This window comes from Drosophila grimshawi, unplaced genomic scaffold (assembly GCF_018153295.1).
Source record: "Drosophila grimshawi isolate 15287-2541.00 unplaced genomic scaffold, ASM1815329v1 contig_44, whole genome shotgun sequence".
Taxonomy (NCBI): domain Eukaryota; kingdom Metazoa; phylum Arthropoda; class Insecta; order Diptera; family Drosophilidae; genus Drosophila; species Drosophila grimshawi.
In genome coordinates this window covers 22,028,686-22,041,647 of record NW_025063240.1, presented here as the reverse complement: position 1 = coordinate 22,041,647, position 12,962 = coordinate 22,028,686, and the positions used below count along the sequence as shown (strand labels likewise).

Sequence of the window (12,962 nt, the reverse complement as noted above, 5' to 3'; positions counted from 1 at the left end):
CAAAATACCAGCTCTACACTCGGAATCAAATCAAATCGAGTATAAATGTCTATCGATCATGCTTCAATTTACCTGTCCCGCTTGGCCTGTGGCATTTGCCGTGCCACTTGCTACATTGATCTTGGTTAGGAGTTTGTTGGCCTGCATATCGAGATCCTCGATGGGCAGCTTGGTGATCTTCTTGCGCATCTCGTTGTGATGATCGATGGCGTGGCGCGCCAGACTGACATCCTCGGCGAAATCGTTGCGATTGAGATCCTCCTGGAGGTCATCGATGCGATCCGCCATATCGCCGGCCTGCCAAAAGAAATCCTCAATCGCAACCCGTGCGTCCGTCCACTGCTGATGATCGTACAGCTGCTGCCCATCAAAATCGCCCGTCAACTGATGCGATTCAGCTATCTTGTTGAGCGCCTCAATGGAAATGGTTTGCGTCTCAAATTTGTATTTATTCGAGCTGATCGAGGCCCGTTGCTTCTGCCAGAAATTGTCCGGCTTGATGATGACCACGTTGTGAATGTTGGCGCTAAAGTGTTCCTGCAGCACCTTCAATATCGTCTTCACGTTCGTCGAGCAGTTCCCATTGCCGCGCATATCGATAATGACGGTGAAGCCGAGATTCTTGGCCGCATCGCTGCAAGTGAAAGGTGGATTGGCCATTTAAAAAAAAGATAATACGTTTTTCAAATTATACAGCGGTGAAAAGAGCGAAAGAGAGATAGGGGGAGAAAGAGAGACAGAGAGAGAGAGAGTGCACGAGTACGTGAGTGAGAGTGTTGTTGCTATATTTGCATGCTCTATGGAGTTAGAAGAGTATTATGATTTTAACGAATGCTTCGATTAGAGATTAATTCTGATTAATAATAATAATAATTAAAAGTTTGGAAAGAGGTCTAATAAAGTATTTCCAAAAAAGAAAGCATCTGCGACCCAGTAAAGTATACATATTCTGAATCAGACTCAATATAGCCATGTCTATCTATCCGTCTCTATTGAAAACCGATTTCGGAGACTGTAAGAGCTAGTGATGCCAAATTCGGCCTATTCCTATACCATACACATAGGATATATTATTGAAGAACTGTCAAAGATTTCATAAGTTCAATTGTAGTAAAAACAGTGTATTTAAAAGTCGTTTAACCGCCAGCTGTTAACTGTTCTTTCTTTGTTCGATTTTGGTTTAGATTCTGCTTTTGGTTCGTTGCTCTGTTTACGTCTTTTGCATAAATTACGACTTTTCACTCTGGGCAACAACAAAAGAAGCGAGCAAACATTTTCTAATGCTTTGACACCAATTTCAGCTAATAATTTCCGAAGCAATGTCTCCCCCCTTCCTCCACCCTTACCCCTCACCCATATCTTTGTAGACCCCTTCGTGTCGTGCGCTCTGATTTGCATTCTATTTGAATTTTAATCACAACATTAACTATAAATATTTGTATTTTATTTATTTTCATTGAAATCACTCACTCACTACACCCTTCTCTGTCTCTCTAGCTCCTCTCTTTCTCTCTGTTCTGGCTTCTTTATATTCGTATTCGTTTTAGCCGCTATCTTTTGGCCTTATTGCTCTTGGGTTCATTTGGGATTCTTGTGCGGTTTGCAGAGCATTTCTAGGGGTTTAACCCTATGATGAAAGAGCGACGCTTAGAAAACCGAAGTCAGAACCGATCTACACTGCTCTAAAATAGGTGTATAGCATGTGATATATTATTTCAAATGTATATCGATCTAAAGTATAAAAAGTAACTAATCCAAACTGCTTATCTTTTATATTGGCAAAGCTTGAAGCTGCGAACTTATCGGAAATAGCTTGAATACAGCCGTTCCCTAAAATGTATATATATACACTTAACGTTTGCATTTCACAAATACGTTGTGTGTGTTCCTTGAATGACTAATAAGTAATAAGTGCATGGTTTATTGGGGAGCAGCCGCCAAATGTCTCAAGAATTTTATACACAACGATTTGTTGTTTATCAACAGCTGGAATCCGGGCAACGATTCGAGTCCCAAGAAAGTGACGCCATAAACTTTCGTGTTGTGCTCCGACAGAAGAATAAAAAAAAGTCAGAATGAACTAGTCGAGAGAGACGGAGCTCGACTTGGAGATGCCCTGTACACCGCTGTAGTAGACTTGCTATTAAATAATATAGCAACGCTATAAAAATAGCAATCATTACTGACAAGCATAGCTCATATTTAAATAGAACCGCCAGAATGTTAATTACTCAATGTTATATTTATTTAATATATCAATTGGAATACTATACCTCGACAATTCTGACTTGTATTTCTATCGGTAATTTAATTGTCAAATAAGATAGACCGGGTATAAGATAGTATATTTAAATTCTGCAGCTCTTATAGTCTCCAAGCTGGACTTATTCATACAGACTGACGAGGTTCAATCATTCAGCTAATCAAGAATATATATGTTTTGAGGCATATATGCTTTCTTCTGCTTGTTACATACTCACGTACAACTCCATCATACCCTCTTTACGCATTTTTAATGAGTTCAGGGTATACAAAAAAGAAAAATAAAACGGAACACGCCGCGAATCAAATGCCGCCCGCAGGAAAAACCAATAGTCAACAAGAAGACAAACAAAAATCCAAATGCAAACTAATCAAATATCGTTTATTTAACCCATAAATCTCAGTTGGAAATTGAAACAAGGCAACTGATGAAGCAAAATTTGATGCAAGAAAAAGTCAGCGCCAAAAGGGAAGTTTTGGCCTCGAACGTGCCAACAATCTTTGATGAAAATATTCCCGCTGTTGTTAAAAATACAACAACAAAATTTGCATTAATGTGCAGCTCAGCGCTGCCCATACCGAAAACAAAGACAAAAGGCGCAGACAAATAAACAAAAATTGTTTCGCAGTTAAAAAAAAAAAAACAAAAAACGAAAAGAAAACAAAAACAAAAACAAAACAAAGCAGGAAGACCCAAAAAAAAAAAAGCAGAAGCAGCGATAAAAACGCACACTGGGCACACTGCCAGCCCGGGGGCGGGGGAGGAGAGATAAGACACAAATGTCGTCAGTAGTCCCCCCATCCCCCAGTAATCATCTATGTTATGCTTATCAGTCAAACTTGAGGCGTCAACTGTAAAAATACCTTACTTGTATATGGGTCATTGAGATAACAGACTCTGCTAATAGGGGGCAAAACGAGACACCCCATGCCGTCTCTCTTCCCCCTTCCCCCCACCATATCCACGATAGGTGCTGCTGATAAGACGACAACGCGCGACAAGCATGGGAAAAAAGAAGAAGCACAACAACAAGAACAACTGTGATTCACTTTGCTCGCCACTGCTGCACATTAGCGTCATTTGCTTTTTGGGTTCTGTTTCGTTTCGTGATTGGACTTGCTTATGAATATTCTTATACATATGCCATGGGTAAAAGTTTTCCCCAATGAATAACCATAAACATGCAGAAGAAGCAGAAGTAGAGGAAGGGAAAGAAGAAGACGAGTGTGTGTCAGCTATCTGTTTTTAGAGCAGACGCTGTTAATAACAGAGTGTCGCAATTTTAAGGAACAGTGAAACTTGTCAGACCGTTGACTAAGTGAAAAATAATCAATTAAATTTAATTCTCTTAAAAAAATCAAAAGCAGTATTCCAAAAAAAACAAACTTAATTTCAAATATCTAATTTGCCTTTTATAATTTTAGCTAGGTTGCTTAATCGAGCGCTCACTGTGGCTTATTCCCGCAATGCTGACATAATAATAGCGACGTTTACGCGGAATTTTAAATGATTTTATAGTCGCATTCTTAAAGTGAATGAAAGGCCATTGTTTAAATGTTGTATTCAATAGAATTTATTATTTATTTTTGGCTGCTCTAAATAATTAGCTGATTTTGGCTAATATTCTAATCAAATTTAAGCTTTATTCAAATGACAACAACACTCTTCGATGAATCGCATTCCACCTTTCATTTGATGTTTTTTTTTTTGCATGTTTGCTTTGATTCCCTTTTTCTTCGTTTTGGCACTTTAACCGCATTTAAAATAAAAAACCAAAAATGTTTTTTTTTTAGCAGAGCTTTCGACTCGCCGCATTCTTTTGGCAAACGAGCTCCAAGCTGCCGGTTATTTTTTAATGCGCGCTTTGCTTTTTGTTATGTATTTTCTTAATCGTGCTTTCTTTGTCGCACTGATTTTTATGCAATTTGTTGTTGTTGCTTTGGCTTCTGATTCGGCTACGAGCAAGCGAGAAACACTACGTTTGCCTCTTTTTTACTCCTTCGCACTCTCTCCCTTTCCAGCTCTCTTCATTCCTTTCTTATTCAATGTCAGCATTTGCTGCAACAATATGCGAGTTGTTGTTGCTTCGTCGCCATTGTCGACGCTTTGCTGGCTGCTGCTGATGATTCATAAAACATGCGAGAACTGGAAAATCAAGTGGAATGTGTGCATGCAGTGGCAACATCAGCAGCTGCTGCAGCTGCAGTTGCAGCTCAATGCGCGGGTGAGGCGACAAAACAAAGTTTAAAAAAAACCGCAAATGGAGCGCGGCGACTGCGACGCCAACGTCGACGTCAGCTGACACAATGGCTATACATTGTACAAGCCGGCTGCTTGCTTGCGTGCGAGCGAGAGAGAGAGAGAGAGCAGGCGCAATAAACATTCTCTGTTAAGGCTACTACTTCTTAGCAAATAAGTAAAATAAAAGAGCAAACAGAATCCATGTAGAATCGATGGCAATTTACAGAATCGATTGCAGGCTTATAGAATCGATTGCAGGCTTATAGAATCGACTGCAGATTTCACAATCGATTACAGATTTACAGAATCGACTTGATTTGATTTGTAGAATTAATTGCAGGCACAATAAATAAACCTTGTTATTGAAAGAACAGAATCGATTTCAGATCTACTTTATCGATTAACATTTGAGAACTCACCTTGGTATGCTAATCAGATAGCTTAGCAGGCGACGCAAATCCTCCGGTTTGAGGCGATCTCTGCGTGGCGTTGCCGGAAAGCATAATAACGGTCCGCCACGCCTATCGCGTCCGCCCGTCAAGAACACAACGCGCTCCTGCAGCAGCGTCATCAAATCCCGAGCACGTTGACCATCCATTTTATGTTGTTTTTGTGGGTGTGAAGGGGGCGGGGGAGTGGAGGGAAATGCTCCTGTTGTTGTGGTTTGTTTGTTGTGGTTTAAAGCAGAGTTTTAAACGGTTTTAACAATGTTATTGCGAAGGCAGCGCAGCATAACGGAATCGCCTTCGGATTTCACTTAATTTCAAAATATATTTCTTATTGTTGTTGCTTTGAAGGCTTTCATTGATTTTCGCCAATTTCTCGCTGGCATTTTTCATGGTCAAAGCAGCGCTGCATGTGTGTGTGTGCGTTGTATGTGTATGTGGTTTGTTTAGAGAATGAAAGAAACGGCACAAAACAAATTAGCAAAGTGGATATGAAAAACTAAAAAAAAAACAACAACGGTCACACTTAGCATGCATCATATATTTTAATTACATTTTCGACAACATTTTCACCATATGCAACCCTCAAGCCAGCACACACACACAGACAGATAGGGAGACACACACATACAGATGCACATGTGACAGGAGCGGGTAAATGTTAAATGTCATAAATCAAGTCACGCAATCGCCGCATAAAACATAAACGCGGAAATACAAACACACACACATAGACGAATACACACACACACATATGCTGTTATTCTTATTTTTAAACTCGGGGGGGAAATAAGAGAGACAAACAAATGCTTTTTTATGTTTAATAATTTGAATGCGGTGGGTTGACTTTTTGTTCTCATTCGTCTCGTTTTTAATTGCCATTTGCAATATGTATTTATTTTTATTTTTATTATTGTGTTGAAGCGAACGAGAGAAAAGTCCATCAACATCAACACATCATCTTTTAACAGTTTTGTTTTATTTCGTTAGCAGCGAAGAAGAGTTCTGCGTGTGCTTCTTCCTCTGCCTCTTTGCCTGTTTCCACCTTCTTCTTATTCTCTGGATACAAATTGATTTTTTTCACTCTTTTCGGCCAGCGTTCGTTTGGCCATTTTTTGTTATTACCAGAACGCGTTTGCATTTCACTTGCTGTTGTGCGACACACATATTATTAGAATTTTTATTTCATCTTTTTTGTTTACACTGTGTGTTTGTTTAAACAATATCGCGGAGCACGCAAATTTTGCGAAATTTATGCGCCTCACTCGCTTTGTTATTGCAATGTTAATGTGCTTGACTTGTCATGTTAAACTCAAAATGGTAATGTTAACTGGAAAACGGTGTGACCAACTCTAACTAGCAACGAAACGACATAAAATGCTGTTTTCGGTATTTACGGCTGCCAGCTTGATAAAATTGTGATGTAAACAAAGCAAATGCTCGCTCAGCTGTTTCAAACGAACTGGCAACGCTCAAATTGTAAAATATATTGCAATAAGTGTTTATATTTCTTTTGTTTCTGTTTTCCCCAATCACAATAACAATTGCAAAAATTCTGCGCAAAATCAAAGCCGCATTCCAACGCAAGAAGCCCCGACACAAGCAGCAGCCACACAGCTGTTGTCACCAAGACGACGACGACGCTGACGTCGCCTGCGAAAAGGAATTTCTAGCCACAAGCAGAAATCGGAGCCGAAGCAGTAGAATCAGCAGCAAAAGCAGAGGAAGCTGTATTGTCGCCATGGAAAGCCATCTGAATCGCATGATCAATCAGACGCTGCGGCATCCGCTCAGCGGACAACTCAGCAAATACACAAATGTGATGAAAGGTGCGTGAAGTGAATAACAAAATGAATAGTGCGCGACTATAAATATGTCCTGTATTCAGCTATGAATTGCCTTGCCTTGCCATATGCTAACATTTTTACTCACTAATAAGCGCACACAGCTGATAGCTGCGTAATGAATAATAAACTTTACAGTGCGCGCTATAAATATACCCTACGTGCAGATACAAACTATCTTATTGTGGCATGTTCTGTTAACATTTTACCTCACGATAAGCACACAGCTACTTGCGGGTGCGCAGTGAAAACAAAGTTTACAGTGCGCGACTATAAATATACCCATTGCCATAATGGCACATCATGTTATGTTAATATTTTTATAAGTTAACAGCTGCTTATTTTGGTCAGCGTTTCTGTTACTTTTACCTCCTTACTAATGGCTGTTAAATATGTCTATCGATAACAGGGAACGCTGCAGATTTATCGAAAAATTCAAATTCAAATTTATTTAGATAATGTGTAAAAGAAAACTCATTTTTAACTTAAATATATTCTCTTTTTACACACAACTAACTATTTATGTATTTTTTAGGCTGGCAATATCGCTGGTTTACGGTGGACGCCAAATCAGGATATCTGAGCTATTATTTGTGCGACTCTTCCTCGGTGGGCGATGACATTGCACCCTCTCCGCATGTGCTGGCGAGTGCGCCACGTGGGCAGGTGCAACTGGCTGGAGCTGTTGTCTATCCCAGTGATGAGGATTCGCGCACATTTTCCATTGCCTGCGCCTCGGGCGACACGGTTAAACTGAGGGCAAATGATGCGCGTGCTCGTCAGGAGTGGGTCGATGGACTCCGTGCTGTTGTCGAGAGTCACACCAAGGCAATGGACATTAGCAACTCCTCACCGCTGCCGGCACGTGAATTGCTCGCTGCCTCTGATGCGATGGTCTCCGCTCGTCAGGCCTTGTTTCTCACCGAGCAGTGGTTAGTTGGAGAAATCCTTCACGCATATTCTTATAGCTACTTTGAGTAATGCTTTTGTTATGCTTTCAGCAATGCCTCGTTGGCTCGTGCCATTGAGAATATTGATTGTGCTGCCTTCTCGCCCACGGATCCCGATCTGCTGCTGCTCAAAGCCATCTCGACGGCGAGCACGCAGTGTCTGCATCAATGCCTCAGCCTCCTGCAGCGCCATCAGGAGATTAATCAGCCCCAGACGGACTTAACGCCACCAGGTCTTGGACTGACAATTCAATAGCAGTTTTCCTCCTCTTCCTCCTGTTCCCAAATCGAAACGTGTATCAAATCAAAGCAATAAAAAAATGGATCCGCTGTCAGTACAAAGAGTGGCTTTTTTTTATAATAGAAGAAAACTGATTAGAATCTGTTAAAAATTTAAAAAAAAAACATTTTTTCCATCGATTGTTGACTATTCATTCCATTTGTATTAATAATATCGGTTCCTGTAACTGTTTCCGATCCGGTTTATATTGCTGTAGTTCCAGTTCCAGTTCCGTTTCCCTCTTGACAAATGAATTTTCAGACGCTTTTGTTTTTCGGTTACTTTTCAATTGTTTTTATAAAATATTTTTTTTGTTTCTTTTTTTTTGCCATTTTTTGTTTGTTTTCTGTTATACGATTAATAAGAACATTCATTTCGACATTTAAAGTTAATTTGAACATAAAGTTTGCACTAAAGTTGATAGAAAACGAGAAAAAATAACGTTCCGGGAGATTTTCGGATGCGATTTTTTTGTTTTTATGTTTTTTTTTTTTGTTTTTAACTTATTTGCAATACAACGTTGTGTGAATCAAGTTAGTTTTAATCGTAATATACCAAAGTGGTAAGTGGAACATTGGAGTCTATTTGAGGGAGGGGCGTGGAAGTGTTTTAGTTTATGTTTATCATATGAAAGTTACATACACATACATAAATGTCTGTCTATATATATATATATATATATATATATATATTTGTGGCTATGGCTATTGCTGCAGTTGTATAAACTGTATAAATTAATGCTTACTTTATTTAAAGATTTGATTTTTAGTTGCCAGTTTGTTGCTACAAATATGGTAAAAGGATTTTCTAACTTTTCACTTTCACTTTCACTTTTAAATTTTAAATTTTCTTTTCGTTTGTTTTTTATGCGTTTCGTTTATTTATTGTGTGCTTTTTAAATGAGTTTTCTTTTTTATCTTGTTAAAAACATATAAAAAACATTTTGCCGAAAGTACGCCTAAAGTTTTTTCAACCGAAACAAATACTTATATAATTATTAAAAATATATATGTATATATATTTGCCAGACTTTTCTAAATAATTCAACGAAAGTTGCTGTTCATTTTCTTCTCCTGGGCGCTGACAAAATGAAAAGAAAATATACAAATTAATTACGTTTCTTAATATAAAATTAATGCTAGAAAAGGCACTTTAGAAGAGTAGACAAAAAAGAAGAAGATATACTCAATTAATATTTAATCTTTCAAATAAAGTACAAAAACTTTTAAAAATTACGTTCAAATACTGGAAATGTTTTTAAAATCAGCAGCCGCCTTTTTTTTGAATAAAGAACAACAACTTTCGTCATAAGTAAATTTAGCTGCTAAATTTTCACAATTTTCTAAAAAATTTTGGTTTGTATAAGTTCTGTCTTAAAAATTCACATTTAATTTACAAATTTTGTTTTTCGTTTCGTTTTTTTTCTTTTAATCTAACAATTTTTAATTTTGTGTTTGTCACTGAATTTAATTCCGAAAGGCATTTTTTGTGAATTTTTAATTTTTGGTTTTTCGTTTTGTTTTTTAGACCTAAACATTAAATTTAGTTGCTTCCATATTTCAGCTTTCGTTTTTGTTTTTGGTTTTGGTTTTTTTTGTTGTTTTTAATGCACATCCAAAAGTTGTTAGTTTTTTTGTATTTAATTTTAATTTAGTAATTTTGTACACTCATTTTTATAAACTAAATAAAACTGGGCACACAATTGCTAATGTATTAATAATTGTATTCTTTGTTTAATATTATGTATTAGTTTTATTTTTAGTTGAAACTGTTGTGGGACTTTTGTTGTTGTTGTTGTTTGTGGAATGTTCCAAGGGTTTTATTTTTATTTTTTTTGTTTTGCTTTTTTTTTTGGGATTTAGAGTTGAACTGTTTAAAATTAAAGAGATCGCTATTTAATTGATTAAGCTTAGGCGCTATAACATAATAATACTTGTTTTGATTTTCGATTTCTTGTAATACGTACTTTGATTAAATTTAAATTTAAAAACTATGCAAAACATCAAGTGGACTTAAGTTGAACGACCGACCGACAAAATGAAAATGGAACGCGCTTTTGAGATATATATTTATACGGTATATAATCTCGAACTTCTCTAAATCGAAACCGTACAAGTATAGACTATATACACATTGAAATTAGTAACAAACCAAACATCTTCAAACTGTGGTAAATATAATTTTGAAAAGTACTCAAAATCAAGCAATCTGAATTCGACTTGTGACAGAATAGATAGTTTTAGTTATCGAATTGTGTTCCGATTTAGAGAGGTTCGACCTTATATACAATATCTCTTTTAGATACTATATAGTATAAAGTACAATCTTTTTCAAAAATGTTTTTGTTTTTTTTTTACTGCGCTTCTCAATTCTAAATTGTTTACAATTAAAAAATTAAATAAACAATTTGTTTTGCGTTTTTTTTGATTGTTTAGTTGTTGTGGAGCTGGGAATCTCTACTCGCTGCTGGTTGTGATGGGCTCCACTTTGATGCCACTGCCACTGCTGCTGGAGCAGATCTCAGTAGAGACGACTCCACCGACACCTCCTACTCCAGCTGCAGTTGCTGGCATCGCTGGTACTGCTGCTGCTGTTGTTGTGGCTGTTGAGGATGCCGATGTGGAGGAGGAGATGCCCACGTTGCTGCCAACGCCCACCAGCTCAGCCAGATCCTCGGCAAACAGACGGCTGGGCGAATAATCCCGTTTGTAGCCCAGCTCCAGACCCAAATCCGTTAGCGGGGAATGCAAACTGGGCGTCTCGCTGCGAAGTGGACTAGTCTTCGCCTTGGACTTGTCCGCATGGAGCAGGCCAAGATGCTGTTGCTGCTGCTGATGGAGTTGCTGCTGCTGCTGCTGTTGTTGCTGTTGTTGCTGTTGTTGCTGCTGTTGTTGCTGTTGTGGCATGGAACTGGCACCGAAACCGGATTTGTGCTGTTGCAGATGATGAGGATGCACCTGTTGCTGCTGTTGTTGCTGTTGCTGCTGCTGTTGCTGTTGGTGCATTGCATGCTGCTGCTGCAGCTGTTGCAAGTGATGCTGCTGCTGCTGGCTGAGCAGTGCGGCAGCGGCGGCGGCGGCAGCAGCGGTGCTCTGATCACGATGCAGTGCAACGGCCATGCTGGGCGGCAGATTCGGCATGAGGCCGGCGGGACCGCACGGTGACGCCGCATGCCTTGGCGGGCCCACCAGCGATGGATTGGACCCACTGCTCAGCGCCGGCGATATGCTCGCCCTGCCACCGCCCGGACCACCCGCCAAGTGTGGCGGTAATTGGAATAGGCCGGGCGGCGGTGGCGGATGCGGCGGCGGCCCCGCCTCCCCGTGCTGATGCTGCGCTGCCGCTGCCATTTGCATCTGCTGGCGTATATTGTGCGCGACGGCGGCCACTGCCGACATTTGCTCCTGCGACATTTGCTGCTCGGCTCCAACAACAGGTCCGCCAATGCCGCCAGCGCCGCCGACGCCACCGCCCGATGCCCCGCCTCCTGCCGCGCCGCCCATGCCATTGGGGCAGGCCAGTGCGCTCAGGCTGGCGGCGCCGCTGCCGGGCATACCACCACCGGCGCCTGGATAGCTCAGCGGCATGTCCTGCAAGGAAAACACGGGCTAACCCGGTCGAAAGTTTAGTGTATGCGATTTGTTTTTCTCAATCAAAAATTCAAAATAACGCACTTATCGAACTGACAGTTATCGATGCTTCTGTTAAGTTGGCTGCAGTGCAAAAGCTTTGGGTTCTGTTAAACTTTAATCGATATTCAATTATATGCTCAACTGCTAACCGATATCTAATTGGTAATACATCAAATGCCTGCTCTGTGAAACTTAAGTAGAGTGGTCGATATTCAATCAATAATGAATGTGAGCTATTAATCGATATCTAATTGGCCAAACCTAAAATGCCTGCTCTGTTAAACTTTAATCGAACAGATACTTAATTATTTAACATAAATGTAAAGCCTGACTTGCAGCTCAAAGACTGCTCAACTGTTAACCTTAATAGACTAATCGATGCCTCATCGATCGAAAATCACCTGTTAATCATTATTTAATTGACCAAACCTAACGTGGCTGCTCTGTCAAACATTAATTGAATAAATTGCATAGTTTAATTTGAATAGTTTTTTTTTGTTGCTGTATGCGGCAGTTGCAACAGCGCTACCTACCGAATGCCGACCGTACGGCGGCAGATGGGCACCCAAGCTATCGTCCTTCATGTCCTTGTTATCGCGAAAAACGACCGTCTTGATGACACCCTTAATATGCTCATCTGGCCAAATTCCCAGCAGAATGCGCTGCGGCCTGCCACGGCCCTTCGGTCGCAAATCGGGTCCGCCATCGATGGAGGGTCCCAGCATGTTGTGCACCCGATTCGCATAGAGTACAAATGTCGGATATGGAATATCGTATTTGCGGGCTGCCTGCGACAGCGACAGCCCCTCCTTCAGCACACTGAAGATGGCCTCGGCCATTGTTTCGGGACGCCAGGATTTCAGTGGGCCTCGTTCGCGAAATCGCATATGATGCATTAGATTCTGATTGGTGTTCCAGCATTTTTGCCACATCGACTGCAGTTGATACTGATAGCTGTCTGCTGGAAGTGCGAAGAGAAGAGAAGATAACAACAGCGGTATATCTAAAGGTTAAATGCTGCCCATCATCAGCTGTTAGCTGGTTCTTTTTTCTTAACAGTAGTAATACAAACCTGCTAGCGAGGAGCCAGTGGCACCCATCCAAGCGTGCGAGTTCTCCATCATTTTTGCCTGGTCACACCAAGAAGAAGAGGAAGGAGCGAGAGAGAGAGAGAAAGAGAAGTGGTTATTGAATTGATTGTATAACTGGGTTTAGTTGGTGCGCAATTTGCTGCCTGCATTGACTCGAAAGATCGACCTATTTTCATGAAATTGTTTAATTTGAGCATGATAGAGTCGACGGGGAA

The 12,962-nt window shown here is 40.2% G+C and overlaps 3 protein-coding genes across 3 annotated transcripts in view; 1 reads left to right on the top strand and 2 right to left on the bottom strand.

Moving 5' to 3' along the window:
* Nucleotides 1-6,147, bottom strand: part of LOC6558485 (triple functional domain protein) — a 49,747-nt gene extending 43,600 nt beyond the window's left edge. Inside the window, exons 1-3 of the mRNA XM_032743316.1 lie at nucleotides 6,076-6,147; nucleotides 4,924-5,356; nucleotides 73-634 (exon numbers count right to left, since the gene is read on the bottom strand). Of these exons, the coding sequence (XP_032599207.1) occupies nucleotides 73-634; nucleotides 4,924-5,102 (741 nt within the window). The 5' untranslated portion in view covers nucleotides 5,103-5,356; nucleotides 6,076-6,147. The remainder of the gene's footprint in view (nucleotides 1-72; nucleotides 635-4,923; nucleotides 5,357-6,075) is intronic.
* A 276-nt stretch (nucleotides 6,148-6,423) lies between these two features.
* On the top strand, nucleotides 6,424-8,086 carry LOC6558544 (oxysterol-binding protein-related protein 11). Its single transcript, XM_001983254.3, has 3 exons — nucleotides 6,424-6,779; nucleotides 7,330-7,726; nucleotides 7,796-8,086. The coding sequence occupies exons 1-3, from the start codon at nucleotides 6,692-6,694 to the stop codon at nucleotides 7,998-8,000; spliced, it is 690 nt and encodes a 229-aa protein (XP_001983290.1). The 5' UTR covers nucleotides 6,424-6,691; the 3' UTR covers nucleotides 8,001-8,086.
* Nucleotides 8,087-9,841: 1,755 nt separating this feature from the next.
* The window catches only part of LOC6558634 (protein bric-a-brac 1), a 75,797-nt gene continuing 72,676 nt past the window's right edge, over nucleotides 9,842-12,962 (bottom strand). The window contains exons 2-4 of the mRNA XM_043215503.1: nucleotides 12,729-12,786; nucleotides 12,190-12,617; nucleotides 9,842-11,632 (exon numbers count right to left, since the gene is read on the bottom strand). Coding sequence (XP_043071438.1) covers nucleotides 10,481-11,632; nucleotides 12,190-12,617; nucleotides 12,729-12,786 — 1,638 coding nt within the window. The 3' untranslated portion in view covers nucleotides 9,842-10,480. The remainder of the gene's footprint in view (nucleotides 11,633-12,189; nucleotides 12,618-12,728; nucleotides 12,787-12,962) is intronic.